Source organism: Nyctereutes procyonoides, unplaced genomic scaffold (genome assembly GCF_905146905.1).
Source record: "Nyctereutes procyonoides isolate TBG_1078 unplaced genomic scaffold, NYPRO_anot_genome, whole genome shotgun sequence".
Classification (NCBI taxonomy): Eukaryota; Metazoa; Chordata; class Mammalia; order Carnivora; family Canidae; genus Nyctereutes; species Nyctereutes procyonoides.
The window spans coordinates 36,564,810-36,587,439 of record NW_026575133.1 but is presented as its reverse complement, the minus strand read 5'-3'; the positions used below and the strand labels follow the sequence as shown (position 1 = coordinate 36,587,439).

At 46.1% G+C, this 22,630-nt stretch overlaps 1 protein-coding gene across 1 annotated transcript in view; it reads left to right on the top strand.

Moving 5' to 3' along the window:
• Nucleotides 1–22,630, top strand: part of UBE2F (ubiquitin conjugating enzyme E2 F (putative)) — a 54,674-nt gene that overhangs the window by 23,027 nt on the left and 9,017 nt on the right. Inside the window, exons 5-6 of the mRNA XM_055300162.1 lie at nucleotides 10,957–11,024; nucleotides 18,731–18,801. Coding sequence (XP_055156137.1) covers nucleotides 10,957–11,024; nucleotides 18,731–18,801 — 139 coding nt within the window. The remainder of the gene's footprint in view (nucleotides 1–10,956; nucleotides 11,025–18,730; nucleotides 18,802–22,630) is intronic.

The window sequence follows — 22,630 nt, the reverse complement described above, 5'->3', positions numbered from 1 at the left end:
CACAGAGCCTGACATGGGATTCCCATCCCATGACCATGAGATCATGATCTGAGCTGAAATCAAGAGTATGTCTCTTAACCAACTGAGCCACCCAGGCGCCCCCTTTTCCCACTTTTTTCTTTTTTAATTTTTAAAAAATTTTATTTCTTTTCCCACCTTCTTAAGGTGGAAACTTAGATCATTGATTCAAAGAACTTTTTGAAAGCAGTATTGGGTGAAGTGTAAGTCACACGTTTAGCATAATGCTTTTGAATTTCACCTGTGTTGCATTAATAGTATTTATTATCTTTTTTTGATGAGTTGTAATTCTGTTTGAGTGTATACCAGTTTATCAGTTCACCAGGTGATAACCTGTGTTGTGTTGTTTCCACATTAGAACCATCATGTGTAAAGTTGCTGTAGAAACCTTTGTGTGGGGATCCCTGGGTGGCGCAGCGGTTTAGCGCCTGCCTTTGGCCCAGGGTGCGATCCTGGAGACCCGGGATCAAATCCCACGTCGGGCTCCCGGTGCATGGAGCCTGCTTCTCCCTCTGCCTGTGTCTCTGCCCCTCTCTCTCTCTCTCTGTGACTATCATAAATAAATAAAAAAAATTTAAAAAAAAAGACACTGCTATATAGTTTTCCAGAGTGTAAGTATATTTTGCAGTCCTGCTTGCAGTGAAGAATTCCATTTACCTTACATTCTTTCTGACAACTGGTATTATCAGTCTTTTCAATTTTAGCCCTTTTGGTGGGTATGTATTTCATTGTGACATTATTTGCATTTTTCTAATGACTAATGGTGTTGAGCCTCTTCTCCTGTGAGTGTTTGCTATTTGTGTATCTTTCTTTGTTCAAGTGTCTGTTCAGATATTTTTCCCATTTAAAAATTGGGTTGTTTGTCCTGTTATTGAATTGTAAGGTTTATATAACTGGATATAATTTATTAGATTTATTGGGGGGGGTTTAATGGTTAATAGCATCTTTTTTTAATCAGATTTACATATAAAAATTCTGATTACAGAATTCTATAGCTTCATGGTAAATCTTGTATTGTTTGTGTGTGTATTCACCTAAATTTTTCCTAAATGTGTTGTTAGATTGCATTTTCTTAATTTGAACATTTAATTTATAAAAACTCGCTAATTGGGAGGGTGTCTGGGTAGCTCAGTCAATTAAGCGTCTGCCTTCTGCTAAGGTCATGATCCCAGGGTCCTGGGGTAGAGCCCTACATTGGGCTCCCTGCTTAGTAGGGAACCTGCTTCTCTCACTCTGCCCCTCCCCACTGCTTACTCTCTCCCATATAAATAAAATCTTAATAAAAAAACAAAACTCCCTCCCCTGTCCCCCCCCAAAAAAAACCCCACCAAACTCCCTAACTGGTACATGACAATAAAAGTGTAGCTTACATTGAGTAATAAAATTTTATCTGTTACCCCTATTAATGTTTGGTTAATGGTCCCTTCTTATGTTTGTTGCAGAGCTGTGGACTTATAGAAAGTTTCTAAATGTGAAATACAGTAAGATCCCAATTTCTGAACAAAGGAATATGGTTGATAAGCCTGAAACATGGGTTTCTTTCCATTTAGGAATATTTGGAACAACATTTAAATAGTCATGGAGATTTTAAAAGATATTGAGATGGAGCAGAGCACTGAAGCAGGCCCTTTGCCTTGACTTACACTGCAATCCTATAGAACTTTCTTGGTCGTTTGTGGTTAGCACATCAAGGTTTCAGACCCAGAACGTACTCTCCCTGGTTCTTTCTAGATTGACTTTTAATTTTAATATGGAGATAACCATCTTGAGGAGATAAATTTGAAGAGGAACAGCCTTTTCCTGGTAATGTCTTCTTTTAGATAACCCTAGAAATACAGGTGGCAATTCTTCTCTTTTTACGTCTGAAAGAAGAGCAATGTGAGCTTTTAAATACTGTCAGTTAGAAGCTTTTGCATCATCGGCTAACCTTTGTTGGGAAAACATTCACTGCTCTTTTCTTGGCTGCCTCTAGGAGCTGTGTTGACATGATGCTTCTTTGCTTACCATCCTGTGTGTCTGCTGCACACCATTCTTAGGCTGATTTCTGCCCCCTGCCTCACACATAACTCCGAGGCACATTCTTTCCCAGGACACTCAGATTTTCTCAAGTGGCCGTGAGATTAAATGTCTAACTTGCTGTTTGTTTCTTAAGATTATTTATTAATTTATTTATGAAAGACACACAGAGAGAGAGGGAAAGAGAGAGGCAGAGACACAGGCAGAGGGAGAAGCAGGCTCCATGCAGGGAGCCTGACCTGGGACTCGATCCCAGGTCTCCAGGATCAGGCCCTGGGCTGAAGGTGGCGCTAAACTGCTGAGCCACCTGGGCTTCCCTAAGTTGCTGTTTTTAAAGCTGTCCATTATTATGCTTGAAGTATATTCTGATGGTCACCAGTAAAAAACATATATAACGTGTATAAAACTGTTTAGCTTTTTCGCATTGTAAAAATTGCCATCACTCTTGGTTTCCTGTCCCATCTGTTAGTGCCTTTCATGTGGCATAGGCCTTTTTTTTTTTTTTTTTAATCTTTTTCAAAAATCATGTGTAGCAGAGGTCTGATTGACAGTTCACTGTTCTGGAGTGTTCTCTGCATCTTGACAAACACAGTGTGTAACCACCAGTACACCCCAGACACAGGAGGTTTCCATCAGCCCAGGAAGGTTCCCCTGGCGGTCGTTGTTCCTGTCGTGCTATATCAATAGGCTGAAACAATATGTAGCATTTTGTAAATGGCTTCATTCACTTAGCACAGTGCTCTGAAGAGTCCGACATGTGTCACCATTGCCATTGGCTGCCACTGAATTTGAAGATGGAGCAGGAGCCTCTTGAAGCTGGAAGGTGAAGGACAAGGATTTTCCCCAGAGCTGCCTAAAAAGAGCACAGCCGTGCCCACTCCCTGACTTTAGCCCCCTGCCACCCATTCTTTTTTCCCCATCTATAGAAGTTAATAAATTTGTATTGTTTAAGCCACTGATTTTGTGGTGGGTCATTATAGCAACTGTAGCTTCCAATTATATATTGGCTTGTGAGCCAATACAGAGAGTCTGCCTCAGGTGATCCAAGAAATTCAAAGACCTCCTGTTTTGTTTTTTAAAAAGTAGTTTTTTAGCTTAAGGTTTTGCAGTTTGTTCTGTGATCCATTTTTAGTTCATTTTCTGTATGTTGCACAAGGGTCTAGTTTCTCCCCCTCTGCTGCTGTCTCCCAGAATGAAGGGGGATGCTATGTGAAGAGTTACGATCAATTCTGTCCTCAGCAGTAGAATTCACCAGGGAAGCCACCCAGCTCTGCAATGTCATGCTTTGTTTTTATGGGAACATTTTAAGCACGAATACAATTTCTTCAGTAGGTAGAGGGCTCTTTTGGCTATCCATTGTCGAGTGAGCTTTGGTAATTTGTGTCTTTGGTGTTGTCCTTATTTTCAGACTTTCTGATATAAAGTTGTTGTTAATTAATATCTTGTCCTATACAGTTCTGTAGAGCCTGTGTTGACATCACCTCTTTATTTTTATTTTTTTAAAGATTTTATTTATTTATTCATAGAGATGCAGAGAGAGAGAAAGAGAGAGACGCAGAGACACAGGCAGAGGGAGAAGCAAGCTCCATGCAGGGAGCCTGATGTGGGACTCGATCCCGGGTCTCCAGATCACGCCCTGGGCTGCAGGCGGCGCTAAACCGCTGCGCCACCGGGGCTGCCCGACTTCACCTCTTTAATTCCTATTGAAAACGTTTTCTGTTTTCTTGATCAGGTTACCTAGAGGGTTGTCGATTTGAAGAACCAGCTTTTGGCTGCACTGATTTTCCCCTAACATTGTTTTCTGCTCATATCTTTATTACCTTCCTTAGGCTTGTTTCCAGTTTAATTTGTTCCTCTTTTTCCAGTTCTGAAGGTGGGAGCTTGGACAGATAACAGGATATTTCCATTTCACCCTAGCCTTCATCTTAGAGTTCTCACGACTCCATTACATATGTTGTAACTCAGCTTTAGACAGTGCTTTCTATGTTTACCAACATACTGCCCACCAGTGACCTTCATTCCTTGTTGGAAGTTTGAGTTTCCATCTGTTATTTTTCTTCTGCCGGAAAAAACGTGCATGGATTTGTCTATAGTGCAGCCCTCCTGGGTGATGATTTCAGCATCTTTGGGACCTTATTCTGATGCTTCGTGGCTTGTATTCTATCTTATAAGGAATTAGTGCTGATTCTTTGTTCCACACTATGCAATGCATTTTATTTTCTGGTTGCTCTTGAGGTAGTTTGTTTATCACATTTTTAGCAGTTTGACTATGATGTGCTTTGATGTGGTTATTGACCTCACCTAGGCTTGTTGAGCTTTCTGGGTCTGTGAATTTGATTTTCATCAAACTTAGAAATAGTTTGACCAACATTTCTTTAAATATTTTTTCTGTAACCCCTTCCTGGGACTGCAATGATCTGTATTAATATCTCTTGCATATATAATACCTCTCTATAGAAATTATATCTCCACTGGTCACAAGGCTGTGTTCACTTTTCTCTGCTTCATGGTGAGTAATTCCTATTTCTGTAGGGTCCGATTCACTGTGGAGCTCATCTGGTGAAGTTTTCATTTCAGATATCATGGGGGTTTTTTAGCTGTTGATGTTCTGTTTGCCTCTTTTTCTTCTTTACTGTTTCTTTCCTTGTTGTGTCCATGGTTTCCTCTAAACCTCAGCACCTTTTCATAACAGCTGACTTAGTGTCTGTCTGTGGTTCCTCGCTGGTTCCTGACCCCATGGCACCACCAAGCACCTGTCTGCCTCTCCGGCTTGGCCCCTGGCCTCCCCGTGGCAGTCCTGCCTGCGACTCTGATCCCACTCTGCCTTCCTTGTGGACACAGTCTCTGTCTTCGCCTCCTGCCCTGCTAACCCTCCGATCCCAGTGAGACAGCTTGATTGGACGTGGCCATGCCACCTACTAGCCGTGAGGTGTAGCTGGTTACTTACTGCTTGCGCTCCAGTGTCTTCTTTGAAGCAGTGCTGTTGTGCAAAACGCACCCACTGCATTGTGGTGACTGGGTCAGTGAACGTGTGCATGAGTACAGGTGACTGCATGAGGTCCACGGTCCATATTCTCACATGTCAGTGTGCTTAATGTTGTGGCGGGTGTTCTCCAGATTTCCAGATACACCCAGGCTTCCCCTTAAATAATCCAGCCCACACCAGCTTCCCCTCTTAAATGCGCTGACCTCATGTGTATTGTGTTGCAGTTTAGGACAATTTTGTCTTTGTGTATTTTCATGTTGGGGTGGGCACACTGAGCCCCATCTCAAAAGTGAGCCAAATCCCACTTGGGCCAATTTTTCTATGGCCCTCAAGCTGAGAATGACTTTTACATTTTCAAAGGGCTATGAAAAAACAAACAAAACAGAGTATGTGACAGAGACCGGGGGCCCAAAGCCTAAGGTACTTACTCTCTGCCTCTTCACAGAAAAAGTTTGATGACCCCAGTCTATAAACTCATCTTGGCCAGGGTGGTGTTTTCCCTGACTTTTAGGTTTAAAATGTGCATAGAATAAAATTTCCAGTGTGCTGTAAATATTGACATTTAAAGATAGAAGTATTATTATTGCTCTTTAAATGTTTCCAGCAGAATCTAAATAGCACGGATACGCCCACTATCATGCATTTTTGTAGAAGCATGCACAAGCTCTGTTGCAGTGGTTGGAAAATGTTCATTGCTGCCTTTTCTCCCTGTATTCAGTTTTATTCTACTTGTCCTATAGAATTTTATCCTAATGTAAACATTTTTATGCTAAATATTTTGTCACCCCGTTATACTATTCTGTAAATATATATATATACACATGTGTATATACTCACAAATTATTGTAAAAGTTTCTTTAGCTATAAGACTCTTAGGCCTTAAGCATTTTCTTTTGAATGGTACCAGTCATTGTTTGTACCAACTCCTGGCTCCTGGTTTTCCTCCACTGGTGCCAGCTGCCCCTCTATCTCCTCTCCCTACCCCTCCCGGTGAGGACCCTTCAGACTCTGTCCTGTCCTTGGACCTCCATAGTCAGCTCCTGAAATCTGATGTGCTTCTATATACTGAACAGCTCCCAAGAACCCCCATCCAGCCCCAAACTCCCCCATGCTCCAGAATGATCTGTCCACTACTGATCAATACCTCCACTTGAATGTTGACATGAAACTTCAGATTTGCATGTCTGACATTAAACTTTGTACAGTGGTACCCCTCACGGCCTTTTTATCTTCCTGCTGGCAAACCTTCCCTTTGGATTGCAGGATCAAAGAACTCAGCTCTTCTGTGGCTTCTTTTTTTTCCTCACCCCTCACCTAATCTGTCAGCAAGTGCTGGTGTTGCTTGCATCAGAGTGTTCCCATTTCACTGCTTCTAGCCTGTCCCTCCTCTGTCCAGACCTCTCTTGTGGTTCCCTGTCTCACTCTACATAAAAGCCAGCATTCTCACAGTGGCCTCTTCGGCCTCAGCTCCTCCCTCCCCTGCTGTGATTCCAGCCTCTGTAGTATTATTCACCCACTGAGCCACAGGGGCTGCCCAGAATGTAAGCTTTGTAAGGGCAGGCACATCTCTGGCTAATGTGTCACCAGTGCCTAGAACAACGCCTGGCACATCATAAGCACTTGCCAAATATTTGTTGAGTGAATAGTGACTTTATACAATATGTTGCAAGCTTTGATGGTTATTAAGCATAAAGTAGCGTTTCATCTGGAGGATCCCTGGGGCTCAACGGCTTAGCGCCTGCCTTCGGCCCAGGGCATGATCCTGGAGTCCTGGGATCGAGTCCCATGTCAGGCTCCCTGCATGGAGCCTGCTTCTCCCTCAGCCTGTGTCTCTGTCTCTGTGTTTCTCTTGAATAAATAAATAAAATCTTTGGGGGAAAAAATAGCATTTCATCTGAAATGTATCTAAGAATGATGGGGTTATTACTATTAGCATTTAGTTGATGTATTTGTGAATGACTTTGTGGTAGAAAGAAGGGTTCAGTATCAGTTTTCTTTCTTCATTTTGTTTTATAAATGTAGACACTGAGAACTGCTTGTTCAGACAGGCCTGAAAGGTATTTTGTTACAGCTATGACATTCCATCCTTGGATGTCAAAGTTAGAGGCCAAAAATCATAGGAGATATTTTCTTGATCTTTCTGTTGATTACTAGATTAGGGTCCTCCTTCTGTTTTGTTGAAAGCTGAGAATTGGAACCCACCTGACTTGGAAAAGACATTCCAAACAGTCATCAGAGTCCCTTAGCATCAGTTTCCGAGATGTTGACAAAAACCACTTTCTCAAGACCTGTCAACTGATCATTAATCATACCTTTCTCCACTTGGAAACACCTCATTTTATCTGAAATTCTCAGCAAGAGTTGAGTATTTTGTGATATTATTGATTTTGTCCTACCCTTACCAATATAAAAACTTATGCTTTATATTTCCTCAGAAGCTTGAAGCTGCAGATTTAGCTCCTTCAGTTCATCAGAACTATCTATCTAGTGCATTAATAGGCAGAACTAGTTCTAATTGTTAGCCCAGTCAGCAGTCAGACTCACTCTCAGGGTGAGTCTTACTTATTTCTAAGATGTACCATCAACCACCTCTCTTCTGAGTGTAATTCCTAGCAGGTAGGTGAGGCATGGAGCCAGTTACCTGGGCGGAAGATCGTGCTGTGCCTGTGGCTTACTGGCTCCGTTTTGTTTCTCATGAGGACAATATGTTCTTTTACATTAGTCTAGGGATTGAAGTTGCTAAATGGAATTTTAATCATCCCTGCCATCAGACTCCACAATGTGTCTGAATTTAAGGCATTCAAAATGAACTGGGATGTCTTATTTATAACACCGTACTTTGCCCTTAACAGAACTGAGTGTAGGATAGGGAAAGCACAGCCCTGCCTTGTACCTCCATTCAGAGGGCTTTCCTGTGATGTTTGCCTTCTGGGATGTTTGTGCCTGGGGGCAGTGCACTGTGGTAAGAGGAGAGCTGAGAGGTCAGCCTTCTGCTCCCAATGGGAGCAGCTGTGAGAAGGGAAGGGGAAGGATGGGGCTTGCAGGACTTCTGACCTCTTGAGACCATCAGGGAGCTTCACTGTAGGAGAGAATGCATGTGGACACTGGCCACCTAGGACTGGATTCTCTGGAAGCTGTTTGGATCCTCCTACTCCTTGGACAGTCTCCTCCCAGGAATCCCTCTAACCTGGCTAAGAGATAGTAGTGTGTGATTCCTAGAAGGCAGGAGGGAATGAGTTCCCAGATATAAGAGGAGGGAAAGATGGCTCTTACCATTATAGCCCTGGGTGGCCTGGATAGGCTGGACCAGTGAGACATGGATGCCAGGAACTTCTACTGCATTTCATCGTTGTATGTGAATGCCCAGTTATCTGAGAAGCAGGATGTTTTCAGCCACAGCACCCATGGGTAGTGATGTAGTGGGCCTGTCCCAGACTGGGATGTGGTGCACACTGGGTTACAGACATTCTAAATGACCCCCCTGCCCACTGGCTCCAGAGTTGTGTTGGTCCTTCTCAGTCTCCACCCCGTCAGGTGCCAGCTTGGGAGCCAGACCCGAAAGATGGATCAACAGGGACTCTTCACTGGGGCCTTTGTTAAGAAAATCACAGGAAACAAGAGATGCTCTTGAGTTTCCTCTGGGTCCAGTCTGCTCCCTGGCTGCTTTTTAAGCGGGACTATGGTATTTCTAGGCAAATTCAAAACCAGGGCAGATCCAAAAGCTATTTGTACCTTAGAAGAGGAAAAAAGTAGTACTAGCTCAAAAGCTGATCGCTTTCCTGAAAGATGTATTTCATAAAATAGAAAAAATTTAGAACTCTCTGCTTGTTTTCTTATTTTCAGTGGGTTCAGAGTTGATATAATTCTAATGATTATTAGATGAGAATTTGACTAGCACAGAGGAATATGGTAAAATCAAAACCCGGTTAGACCAAATCATAGTTTCTTTGAAACTGGTTGATAGTGGAGTTGAAACTATATATTTGTGAAATGGAAAGGCAGCTAGAGAAAAGCCACAGCGGTATGGCAGGATGGAGTGGCTGGAGCACAGCTTTGAGGAGCAAGAAGAGAGGCGAGCAGATGGAGCACTGCACCAGAAGCCAGGGCATGGCGCGCAGGGCATGGTGCACAGGGCATGGCCACACGGGTTGCAGAGCCCAGTGCTAGGCCACTCTGCTGCAGTGACTGCTGTGCAACACGGGAGCCTCGTGTCCACAGAGCTTCTGGAGAGCAAGGGTGTGCTCTGATTATTTCATACCTAAGATGCCACTTGTTTGGAAAGTTCTTATATCTGGAGGTAATCTTTTTCCCCAAGAAAGTCTTTTCCAAAGACTCGATACCGCCAGGCACGAATCCAGGTGCACTTGGAAGCACTAGAAATGGACGCGTCAGATAAGTGAGGAAGGGTAGAGTAATAAATACTATGCGATGTTAGGCGAGCAAGGAGAAAAGACACACCACCTTATGAGTGTAGTGGATGAGCTGATGGAACATACGAAACCACAAGATCGCTGAGAGAAGACCGAGAAATCAAGTGTTTCTATAATCTTGGTTGGGAAAGATCTCTTTAAGCGTAATACCAAAGACAGAAACCACAGAAAGACTGGCTTCTCAAAAGTGAAAACTAGTTAAACCACAAACTCAAAAGACAAACAGCAGACTAAGAAACATTGTAACAAATATAAAAGTCAAACATTAGTCTTCTTAAGAGCTGTTTCATATTGGTAATGAGAACGTGGGTACTTCAGTAATAAAAGGATATTTAAAGAACATCAGTTACTTCTCATTTTAAAAACGACTTAATATGAAATTAATTTCAGCCTCAACTACTTTTCTTCAGCTGACTGTAACGTAAAACAAATAGCGTATTTCTCTTCTGTCACCCTGGCAAGGAACAGAACCGTTGGGGTCCAGGCAATGTTAGTTTTACCCGCTGGGCAATGTAAATGTTGACACAGTCTCCAAAACGTCTTTTTAATGATGATTTATTGAACACTAACAACTTCCTATTAAATGTTCGTTTTATGTCAGTAGCTGAGGGAAGCAGCAAGATGTACAATGGCTGATTTGTTCACAATGATAATATTTGGGAGTGAAGTTGAACTTTGATTTTAAAGATGATGTTAATTTTGTCAAGTTGTGAAGTTCAGAGTTCTTCAGGGCCCGGGTGCCAGGTTCAGGTTCAAGCACCTTTGTGGTGGAGCGCCCTCTGCTGGCGGCAGCGCCAGGAGCGTTTACAAGGCACCTGCAGGCCAGGCTCACCCCAGGGCCCACCCTAGAAGAGGCTGAGTTGGGACTGCACTGGGGGGTCTGACCCAGTGCTGCCCTGACCCCAGACATCTCCTGCATGTCCACCAGCCCTGTTCCAGAGGGCCCGCTCTGTTGAGAAGGCTGCAGCCGGCACTCAGCCAGCCAGCCCGCAGGTGTGACTGTGGACTCGCTGAGGCAGGGATTCCGTCTGTGTGCTCCACTGCTTGTCTCCAGGCCCTGGAGCACCCCTCGGAACGGACGTTCTCGTGGAGTGACCAGCAGCGAACAGATGATCCTGCAGCTCAAACTGGATGGTTACCTGTCATGAGATGTGTTTGGAGGGGGCTCACGGGTGCTGTGATGTGGAGCGGGGCGGGCCGAGGTGAGAACAGGGCCCCTTTGACAGGTGCTGGGAGACTGAGCAAGAGGAACCAGCTCCCTCGAAGGGTGCTGACACCTCCCTAGGGAGCCTGGCTAGTGGGGTGACAGCAGGCAGGCCAGTGGGGAGCTGAGTGGAGTTCATCATTAGGGCAGGGGCAGGATTTGGTGAAGTAACAAGCAGCCCTGCAGTCCTGTCATTTAACTCTTGATTCTCTGTATTTGCCATATCCTAACATAGTGTTTGCTTTTTGTTTCCTTTTTTTTGATTTTAAGGATTTTTTTGTTTTGTTTTGTGTTTTTGATAGATGAGGGTTACTACCAGGGTGGAAAATTTCAGTTTGAAACTGAAGTTCCTGATGCATACAACATGGTGGTGAGTAGCTTGCGTTTGAGCCATTGTTTCCCCTTCGCGTGGCCCGGTGGCCGTCACAGGGCCCAGCACCCTCCTGCCCCGGGTCCCCCCAGTCCTGAGGCTGAGTACAGAATGGCCCATATTTCTGTGATTAATGGTACTCATTGGCAGTATTCAGAGCCTTAGGAGAGAGATTCATTTCTCAACAAGCACTTGTGAGTGCTGCGTGTCGGGCAGTGTGCACTGGGAGTACGGCTCTGCCGAGGCTAGGGCAGCTGTCCCAAGGCTGGCACCCTCACTGGGGGCTGCCTGAATAGTTCATGTCAGTTTCTTCGTTAAATTCTGGCACTGGAGAAGAAAGCATTTTATTTAAACTGTAGTTTTGTTTATGGTGTAACACCAAAATTCCCAAGGTGTAATTTTACAATTTTAGAAAAGAGGAATGACTCATAGTTTTAAACCATAAGTAATTTATACCCGGAGCTACATGTTAATCTCTCAGAGACCTACCTAGGTAATAATTATACCAAGTACTGTCACATTCTATCCTTACTTTTAAGGAACTTACCAATTAGGAAGGTGAGAAAAAGTGTAGAAAGTTACCCTAAAATGATAAAAGCCATAAGTAGCAGACAACAGAGATACAGAGCAGTGCCAGGAAACTAATATATGGGAATTCAGAGAAGGAAAGGAGAGAATCACTTTGGGAAAGGGGTCAGGCCAGTTGAGCAATTCAGGAGATATAAGATTGGAATTGTCCTGACTTGGGGTTGACTCTTAGATGACCTTAGAATCTCTGGAACTGTGTTAATACGCACCGAAATGAGAACTAGCACCCTGGGTGTGGTGGATTGACCAAGTTGACTTGAAGGAAGAATCGGGGTTGAGGAGTAGTGAGGATGAATGAGCAACTCAGATTTGAGGGTTTTGGGCACTGAGAAACCAGGGACAGATCTGAACAACTCCACAATTACGTATATAAATATGTTTATATGTATAAGCAACCCCCTAATGTTTCCCCCTCTAGGCCTATCAGATAGCAAAATAAAATCTGATGATAAAATCAAGTCTCTTGTTAACCTGAGGCTGTGGGTACGGGGGACTCCCACGTGCCCCAGCAGTTTGCCTGCAGTGACTGTTCTTACTGTCTGACAAGTGAGATTAGGCTCCCCTGCCCCAGGCCCTGGCCCCACCACCAGGGCACAGTTCAGTGGCTGTTACACTTTTTTATTTAAAGCCAAACTTTTATCTAAGGAATTGGTCTTTACTAGACTACTACATTAAAAGTTCTTTCTGAATATAGTTTATGAGGGTGGGAAAGAGTTGGCAACCTCAGAAGAAAAAAATTAATTTTTAAGCAAAGACGGGAAAATGTGCATTTCAGGTCTTGTCTGTCCATCCATCCAGCTCCCTGCTCACGTCCTCTGTGCCCCTAGTCACACACTGAGGGGTCTCACTTGACAGAACACTGGGCTCCCTCAGGTGAGACGCACTTGGAGAGGTTTGGTTTCAGTACAGATGCTTAGAATTCCAGGGGCTAGTTTGATGTTTTCTGGAAACAGCCAGCCATACGGCAGGCACTTAAAATTCCAGACCTTTCCGTTGTCTGGACGTTTGCCCTCTCTAAGGACTCGTCATTGGAAGAATGCTAACGGGTGGTGAGTATGTGACACCGTCTTTTCTTCGGAGAGGCAGTGAGTGTTTGAAGAGGGGGATAGCTCGGGGAAGGGCTTAGCATGAGCTGGCCGACTTGTGAGATAAGGCAGGAATCTGAGGACCCCTGATTTTCAGGTACATTAGGCATCATTTAGTTGGCAGGGCCTCTCGTTCCCAAGAGAGCAGAGCAGGAGAAGGAAGACACCAAGGGAACCGATTTTTGTTAGGAGCTTTTATGTGCCAGGTGCCCCCACTCACTCCCCTCATGTCGTTCTCCAGTAGTTCCCTGGGGACGTGAGTGCTCCCATGTTCACACGTCAGGAAGTTAGGGTCCAGAGAGGTAGAGTTAAGGACGAACCTTGTTAGCTTTGCCAGAATAAACGGCTCCATTGCTGAAGCGGATTCTTGTCCAGGCCTGCCCAGCTACCTGACGGGCGACCTTCCCCCAAACCAGTGGCCACTTGGTGTGAGAACACGTTTGTCATGTTGTCCTGTCCCTGTGTGACTTCTTCAAGAAACGGAGAGGCAGGATAGAAAACCACTGAGCCTCGAGGACATGTTTCTTATATTAATTGGGGACTTACGATGGTTTTACATTCTTATATTTAGTTTCTGTCTCCTATGGGAAATTTCTAAATGATACACTGGTTTGATTTCATCAGAAGCGAAACCCGTGTTCTCACGCCAGGGGCACTGAGAGGCCAGCCCCTCTGGAGTGGACCCAGACCCTGCCCTGCCACCGTTAGGGCCTCTTCCACTCCATGCTCCTGCGGCCCCTGCCTGCCCTCTCCGCCTCCACGTCCAGGCTGAGGCCACACAGCAGCCTTACTGCCAGGCCGGCGACTATCACTAGCTCACGGCAAGGAGTGGGGGGTGGCACCGTCCCTGGGAAACCATGTGACATGGTGCCTGACCCATACAGAGGTACTTGTGTTTACCTTTTTTGTAGTTGGATCTCTGCTGGCATCCTCAGTGTCCCTCTCCACTAGACTGGCAGCTGCCTGAGCGGGAGCCTGGGGGTGTCTTACTTAACGCTGCATTTCCAGGGCTCTGAGAGCCTGCTGCCCCCACACACAGTACACATTTGTCCAGGGGTTGGCACTCTGTACCCCTGCAGACTTACGGTGTAGAAAATGAAACCAGCATACGAAAATGCATAGGTTGCAGGCATTTGAGTGAACTTTAGGCGCCTGTGTTTCATTTGCTGAGGAGAGAGCCGCCTTTTAGAAGGTCAGCCTGAGAATGCTCTGGGGCTGTCTCGGGCTCATTTGTGTTTATGCCATAACTTTATATGATTTTTGTACTTTGTAAGGACTCTCTAAAAACTCTTGACCCTAATAGCTCCTTCAATTAAGGTCACTTATTGAGAGTGTCATTCTGAAAAACTTTTGCCCGGTAAAATAGATCATTATTTTAGAATAAACTTTTTTTAAAGATTTTTATTTATTTATTCATGAGAGAGAGAGAGAGAGAGAGAGAGGCAGAGGCACAGGCAGAGGGAGAAGCAGGCTCCATGCAAGGAGCCCGACGTGGGACTCGATCCCGGGTCTCTAGGATCACACCCTGGGCTGAAGGCGGCGCTGAACTGCTGAGCCACCCGGGCTGCCCTAGAATAAACTTTTAAAAGAAAGAAAATACCTGTTTGGTATCCTTACCCCCTCAATGCCCCTTCACTTCAGCAGCTAAAGTTGAGGTTTTCCTTTGGCTCTTTGTCCTTTTGTCCCTGAACTTTACCTCACAGCCTCAAGCCTGCCTTGTGATCCCTCTAAGACATTGGCTGAAATTATTTCGTGACATGAAGCAAGTTTTCAAAACGTGTGAGGTTTTGTGTCAGACGCTGGCCTTTTAAGAACCCCAGTCTCCTGGGGGACAGCACAGACACAGTGATGAGCCAGGGTGGTGACAGGGCAGTGGGGATCCCTATGCGATCAGGATGCCCAGAGGAGCAGCAGGGCCTCACGTGGTGTCGTAGTCCCAGGGTCCTGTGATGCTCCCCTGCCATGTCGATTGTGCGTTGGTTGGTGGAGCCGTGCGCTAAAGCAGGAGGAAGGACACGGCTTTTTCTTCTTTGCCTCTAGTTTCCTCCTAGAAGTGACACGTTACGTCCCTTCAGGCATATTTTTAAAGATTTTATTTATTTATGAGAGAGAATAAGAGAGTGGGGGGAGGAGCAGAGGGGACACAAGCAGATACCCTTCAGAGCATGGAGCCTGACACAGGGCTGGATGTCAGGACCCTCAGGATCATGAGCTGAGCCGAAACAAAGTCGGGCACTCAGCCTGCTGAGCCACCCAGGCTCCTCTCCCCTCACACATTTTTGATAATATAACCAAATCAAGAGACATGGTCATGACCAGCCCCAGAGAGGGTAAGGGGGGAGCCAGAGATACTTCAAGTGAACTGAATGAACTCCCACTCCCCTCTTCCTCGAATGAAACGTATCCTTTTAAGATACTGAAGTATGGCTGTGCCGAAATGAGATATTAATCACCTGTTACCTCTCCACTGAGAGATGCTCACCACTGACTTTCTGATGTATATTATGGGTAACGTACATATAAAAGGGACCGTGCTACGCATAACTTGGTGACTTGGGGTTAAGATTACAACGTGATGAACAAATGTTCTCATGTCAATTAATGTATCATTACATCATCATTAATAGGAACACTTCACTGTATGATCCATCATAGTTTTAAGTCAGTCCTTTGTTGTTGGTCACTAGTTGACCAGTTTTTGACAGTATGAACCAGACTTTCTGTAAATAGTGAATATTTTAGGCTTTGTGAACCATAAATGGTCTCTATCACATATATGTTTTTTCTTCCACAAAATATGTGAGGTTTTTTTAAACAGTCTTTTCAAAATGGAGAAACCATGATTAGGTCCTATGCAGAAACAGCTCACATCTGCATTTGGTGCATAGGCTGTTACCCGCTGACTGCGGGTGTAAGCAGTACTGTTGTGCACGTCCCAGACAGCAGCTCGTGCACATCTGCCTCTGTCCTTTGCATGAATCCATAGCAGTGGAGTTCCGGGTATGGAGTAATTAATGCTAATTTTAAAGCTCTTCATCAGTACTAGTAAATTAGCCCCCAGAGAGGTTATTACACCAGTGGCTTCCTCACCATCACTATTTGAAAATGCCCTTTTTCCTCACGAAGATGGAGTATTTTGCTTTTCTTTTTGCCATTTTGGGAGGAAGTAAATGGTATCTAATTGTCATTTGAGTTTTCATTTCTTAAGTAAGTAGAATACTAAATATATTTTCCTATTTATTGCCTTTTTGTGTTCTTTATGACCTGTTATTATGTCCTTAGTCTTTTTTCCATTGGGATATTTGTTATAAGAGTTCTCAGCTAGAATTTATATAAACTTTTTTCTTTTTTTTTTTTTTTAATAACTATATTTTTTTTTGAATTTTATTTATTTATGATAGTCACAGAGAGAGAGGCAGAGACACAGGCAGAGGGAGAAGCAGGCTCCATGCACCGGGAGCCCGACGTGGGACTCGATCCCGGGTCTCCAGGATCGCGCCCTGGGCCAAAGGCAGGCGCCAAACCGCTGCGCCACCCAGGGATCCCCTAAACTTTTTTCTTAATTTTTTTAGTTGTACTGTGAAGATTTTTCTGTTTTTCCTTTGTCTTTTATTGTTTTTATTTTGTAAACCTTTGGGTTGTTTTTTTTTCTTTTTGCTTCACCACCGTACTAAAATCTACTTGTCTTTCATGAGTTTTTCTTGGTTGTGAAATGCTTAAAACAGGCCTTCAGATCCCAAAGTAATTCATCTGCATTTTCTTCCAGTACTCTTATAGTTCTGTATCATTTGTGGTTTGTGCATCTGGAGTATAACTTTTTTTTAAGGTTTTATTTATTTATTTAACAGAACACAAGCAGGCAGAGGGGCAGGCAGAAACAGGCTCCCCACTGAGCAAAGAGCCCAATGCGGAGCTTGATCCCAGGATCCCAGGATCACAGCCTGAGCCGAAGGCAGATGCTTAACTGACTGAGCCCCCCAGGCACCCCTGCAGTACAACTCTTACGTGGGGACCTAACTGTGTTTTTCCAGATGATTAGCCAGTTGTGCACTGAAGAATCCCTTCTTCCCTATTGGTTTGCAATGCAGTGGCTGTCATATATTAAACTCTTCGCCTGTGGTGGGGCAGGTGGCGATGCCAAGTAGGTGGAGCTGGGTATTTCTTGTCTGTCTTGTTGAGCGGTGAGGTCAGGTCTATGAGTTCTGTTTGGAAAGTGTGTGTCAGAATCTGGGTCCACGGTTCTGATCTGTTCTCCTGCCTGGGGACCACAGGTAGTAAGAGGACCACTGACAGGAGAGATGTCTGTGCCAACATCTGACTACAGAGGGTGTGAAGGGGCAAGGAAGAGAGGGGCATATACAATTGGATACTTGGAGATACAGTGAATGCTAGGTGGGTGACAGGTATGTCACAGGCACTCTAGAAGGGAGGGAGATAGAGCCTTCAGGTTCTCTCCGAAGCCAAGTTGGTGATTCTGTCTACGCAGTATGGAAACTGTATTGTTGCTTAGGGAGGTTCATACAGCCCTGCAGTGCCGGCCTTCCCTCAACCCAAAGGCCTTGCTGGAAATGCACAACTAGCGTACTTTCTATCAAAGCCATTCCCATTTACTTGAAGGAAAGCAAAGTAGAGCCTAGTAAATTAACTTAAACTCACTCTGAACCTAAATTCTGTACTCCTTGGACACCTACATTCATACTTGGATTAGTGATCTGGGCAAGTTTCTTGATGTTATGGTGTCTTAAAATCAGTAGGAAACTTAAAGAGTGCAGGAAAAATGTGTCTGTTTTGTGCAAATAAAATGATGAAAAGATTCAAGTACTACAAAAAGTGCAGGAGAGTCTGAGTGGTTGGTAACAAAGACAAAAATTTGATTACTAGGACTTTACAGAAGAATAGCATCATAAATGCAAATTAATACCAAATGATAAACATGGAAAACATCCTCCCCTCCCCTCCCCGCCCCCAACAAAGAATGTCTGTGAGATGACATGTGTGTGAGACTTGGCCAGACAATGCTTGTGTGCCCTGACTAGCAGTTTCTCTACCTGGGCTTCATCCCAGGAAGATCTTTCCCACAGAAGTGAGCAGAGATGAGCGCGCTGATTTAGTCCAGTCCGTGGTAGAGGGGGGAGGCAACCTAAATGTCCAGTAATAGGAACTGCCTGTGAAATGCTAGCGTTGGTACCATGAAGAATGAGAAAGCCCAAAGCCATCTGAAGTGGTGACAGAAATGAGCCTGAAGAGATGGAGAGCACGCATCCCCACTCCCATAAAGAAAAATGGATGTGCACGCACACACACGCATCTCTGGGGCCTCGAAGACAGGCTCACAAGATGTGTATCAGCTGTTCATAGAAATTATTTCTGGGTGGAATTATGTACAACAAAAGGAAAGTCAGAGATCTTGCCTTGTGTTTTCATTGTCTTTTTGTCTTAAATGAGTGTGGATTGCTCGTATTTAGAGTCACTTTAAAAGATCAGCTTTATCTAAACATGCCTCATGATAAGCGATTATCCATGTGCCTTACTCCCACATACTCATTTTCATTCTCTCTCCCTCCTGTAAGCATAAAGCAGACTCAGACTTGGGTGTGGGACAATGTACATGGCAGTAGCATCTTCAGAAGCACGTGCACAGGGACCCAGCTACCACTGCTAGGAGCAGTCACATTCAGCCACGGCTCCGCAGCATAGAGCACAGGCATCTGTGGATTGGGCCTGGAGCTCAGCTTAGGCTCCTGCACAGCCCTGGCGGGGTGGGTCAGAGGTGGCCAAGGCCCAGCTGCCAGCCCCACACAGCCTCAGGCCCTGGGATTGTAGAAGGGTCGTGTTGTGTTAGGGGTACAGGCAGGCTTCGTGGGGCTGACTAGCACCTGTGGATGCAGTGTGAAGACACTCCCTTCCAAACTTGAAGACTGGCTGGCCAGTCAAGCTGAGTGCCAAGTAAGCAGTGCAACGAGGGGCTGGATGGGGTCTGTGGCAGCAGGCATGATTTGGAGAGCCTGTGATCTCTTTCTCTCTGTGTTGCAGCCTCCCAAAGTGAAATGCCTGACCAGGATCTGGCACCCCAACATCACAGAGACAGGCGAAATATGTCTAAGGTGGGTTTCTCTTCTCTCCTGTCTTCTGTGTGAGCACTCTGTGTGAGCATCCTGCTTTCTAACAAAGGACCTCCACTGAGAGGAGATTCTGAGGCTGGCCAAGATTAGGGAGGGTGGGGAAGTCACCCTCAGGGCTCCCGGGCTGCACATCCCACCCCAGCCTGCCTCCACCCCCAGACCCGCGGCCTCCTGGGCCCTCTGGTGGCCAAGACTTCTGCCTGTCCTTGCTCCAGGGCTCTTATCCTTTCTTGCTCCTGTTGTAATGAGAGGCTGCAGTCCCTCCATGTGGCTGATGTTTGCTAAGAAAAAGTATGATTTATAAGATCCAGGGACGGGAATGTAGGTGGCAAGTTTAAGACCTAAGCATTTGTATTTAAGATGTCCTCTCTTTACTGCAATAGTCCTGCTGTGCATAGAGCAGGACAGCTTTCCCAGAGCTTCATGTCCCCGGTGGCCTGTGTGTCCTCCCACTTCCTGAGGCTGCTGATCCCTGATGTAGGGAACTGGCGAAGGTGTGTGATTTGTTGTGGTCAAGTAAATTTAGCACTTGGGCTTTATCTCTGTGTCTTGTCACTTTGGTAAGGCAGCCGTGGAGTTGCACCAGTTCTGGTCCCAGACTGCCTGGGCTGGGAACCAGCGCCACCGCCAGCAACAGCACCACCGGCAGCCAGGTGACTTTGGCAGGTTATGTAACCATCAGCCACAGGGCCAAGAGTAGGCATTAGCATTGGCACCTTGTTCTGCTTCATTCCTGTGATGATTCAGTGTCATCTCCCCTCCCACCCCACCCAGGGAACACCAGCCCCTGCCTGTGGGGAGGAACTATACACTGACTGCCCTGTGCCTGCACAGCTGGACCTTCGTCCCTTTTTTTTTTTTCTTACGGTTTATATACCTATTTGAGAAAGAGGGCATGCGAGCTGGGGGAGGAGCAGAGGAAGAGGGAGACTGCTTCTGAGCATGGAACCACTGAGCATGGAACCCAAGGTTCAGCTTGGTCCCAGGACCCTGAGATCACGACCTGACCTGAAATCAAGAGTCAGCTGCTTGGGACGCCTGGGTGGCTCAGCGGTTGAGCATCTGCCTTCAGCTCAGGGTGTGAGCCCGAGGTCCTGGGATCGAGTCCCACATCAGGCTCCCTGCAAGGATCCTGCTTCTCCCTCTGCCTGTGTCTCTGCCTCTCTCTCTGTCTCTCATGAATAAATAAAATCTTTAAAAAAAAAAAAGTCAGATGCTTAACTGACTGTGCCCCCTTTTCCTTGTTAAGAGCACAGTTAGCACCCAGCTCCCAGTTCAGCCCCTGTTCTCATATCCGCCTCCTTTTCTGTCGGCAGTCACAGATGTACTTATGAGAGCCACCTTTTCCACATCTGGCCTTTAAGTATCGTGCTCATAAAATCTGACTCCTCCAGCTTCAGCTAATAGATGGCATTCGCTCCTGCCTTCTCCCCCAGGGCCATCGCCGCTGCTGCTCGCTCTCCTAGGCATCCACTGCACTCCACCTCCCTGTCATGCTCTGTCTTCCACCAGAGTTAAGGCCAGAGCAGGATTTATCCTGTTACTTTTGCTGTCTTCAGAGAAATCAGGTCATCAGCAAAGTGTGAGGAGAACTCAGCAGGGGCAGCCAGCAACAAAAGCCAGAAACCTTAAAGGAAAATCATTGATTTAGCCACATTAAAATTAAATATACAAAACACAAAAAGTGAGAGAAAAGATCAGCTAGGTTACATCCTTCATATGTAAAAGGTCTTTACCAATCAGTATGAAGAGGATGGATACGTCCACTAGGAAGGATGAGCACCTCTACACGTAGTGACTCGGGAGATTTACAAGTGGACGGTAAGCACTGAGGGATGTTCCGTCTCAGTGGTAGCCAGAGAAAGGCTCTTTGCTCGCCACTCCTCAAACCGCCCGGTGCAGAACAAACACCCAGTGGGATGAGATGTGTCTGTGCGGGTGCGGGGGGAGAACAGGCTCCCTCGCATCACGGGAGGACACGCATCTCTCTATATCTGTGTCGGCCCTTCGGCTCTAAGGTCTGCATTTACCTGGTACTTACCCTTGGACTTGTCAACTACTTGTAGGGTTGTTTTTTTTTTTCGGGAAATAATGTGCTAGATTAAACTCCTTGTTTGTGAAAAAAATAGACATTGTCCAGCAGGGGCTTAGTGTACCACTGACTCACGGCATCTCCTGAATAAAGAGAAAGACACACCTGAGCCGGCTACTCCTGGTCTGCAGGGACCGCCAGGCAGCATCTGGCTGGGTTCCTCACTCGGCAGCGCTGACCAGCGCCTGGTGCTCTGCGGGGTCTGCTCTAGTACAAGGGTACTTACCTCTCTTCGTGAGGCTCACCGTGCTCCCACCAGGGCCCCTCCCTTGCCCCCCGCTCTCAGCTCAGGGTCAGAGGGCAGAGGTGCCATGTCTGTGGAATGAGAGGCCCTGGGGTCAGGACCCCGGTGGTTGCACTTGACACTTTCTCCTGGGGTCCTTGCTTCCAGGGTAGTTCCTGAGGCACCCTGTGATCCCTTGCCTGGTGCCCTCCCTGATGGCCTGTCACTTGAGCTCCTGCAGGACTGCAAGCTGCTGGGGCTGGGCTCGAACCTGCACAGTGACTGTGTTCTCACCACAGTGTCTCTGTGCCCAGACTTGTGCTCTGCAGATTGGGAACAGCCTGCCTGATTATGGGCACCACCACCAGCCCTTACCTGGAGGGCCTTGCCCTGGGTGGACACACCTGGTCTCCAGGTTCAGAACCCTGTGCTCTGGCTGTGCTGCTGACAGCTCAGCCTGTTAAGCTGGCTCCCTCCCTCCCTCCCTCCCCTAATGGTGGCTGAACCCAGAGGTGGTGGGGGCAGTTGGTATTCCTCGCTTTGTGAGGCCTGCTGACTCCTAGGGAGACGGGCACTGAACAAGTGATCAGATAGATAGCTAAGGATTGTGGCGAGGTCTGGAAAAGAGAAGAACAAAGACAGAACTGATTCTTGCCTCCGGGAAGAGATGACCTGGCACATGGTTCCCAAACACTGCAGAGCTTCTGTGTCCGCAGGGCCTGGGCCCTCTGCAGGGTGGAGACGTCTGTTTCTTTCTCCTTCTCTTTTCAAGACTCAAAGTAAGTCATAGTGGCCAATTTCAGGTTTTATTTCTTCTGACTGATCTCTATGGGGAATTAAGATCATAGCATATTTCTGTTTTCTCCTGATCCTAATTGAGTTATGTGAATCTGAACCTGTTCTGATCCAAAACTTCTCTTCACAGTAGGAATTAAGGCGCGGAGAGCCTGATGCTGCCGTGTGAGCTTAGGAGCTGTTACGTACACATGAAAGCGGCAGCGGGATACAGCTCAAGGATGCCAAACTAATCTTTCCCTAGAAGGAAACTTGGCAGTAAACTGTAATTTTTCAGAGCATGAAATAACCATTTCTGTGAGAGTTTGTGATGTGCACGTACAGCTGATAGAACAGTGATGAAAATGACCCTGGGGTCCAGCTTAAGAAACAGGACCCCACAGGACCTCCAAAGTGTGTGCGCACCTTCTCCAAACGTGGGCCTCCCACCCACTCGTGACCACCATCCAGAATTTTGTGTTAATCTATCCTTATAACTTCATTTTTCCCTTTTGAGCTTTTTTTAAAAAAACAAACAAGATGTTAAAATATGTGCTAGGAGCTGTCATCCGTGTTCACCCGCAGTTCCTGGCAAGCTGTGCGGTTCGAAGGGCCGTTCGTCAGGCCCGTGCCCTCCGGCGTGTTGCTGCTCTGTGCCTTGCTTTCTTGCCTCCGTTAGTTGGAGAAATGGCAGCGCCTCCCTCGTGGGTCGTTGAGGCTTT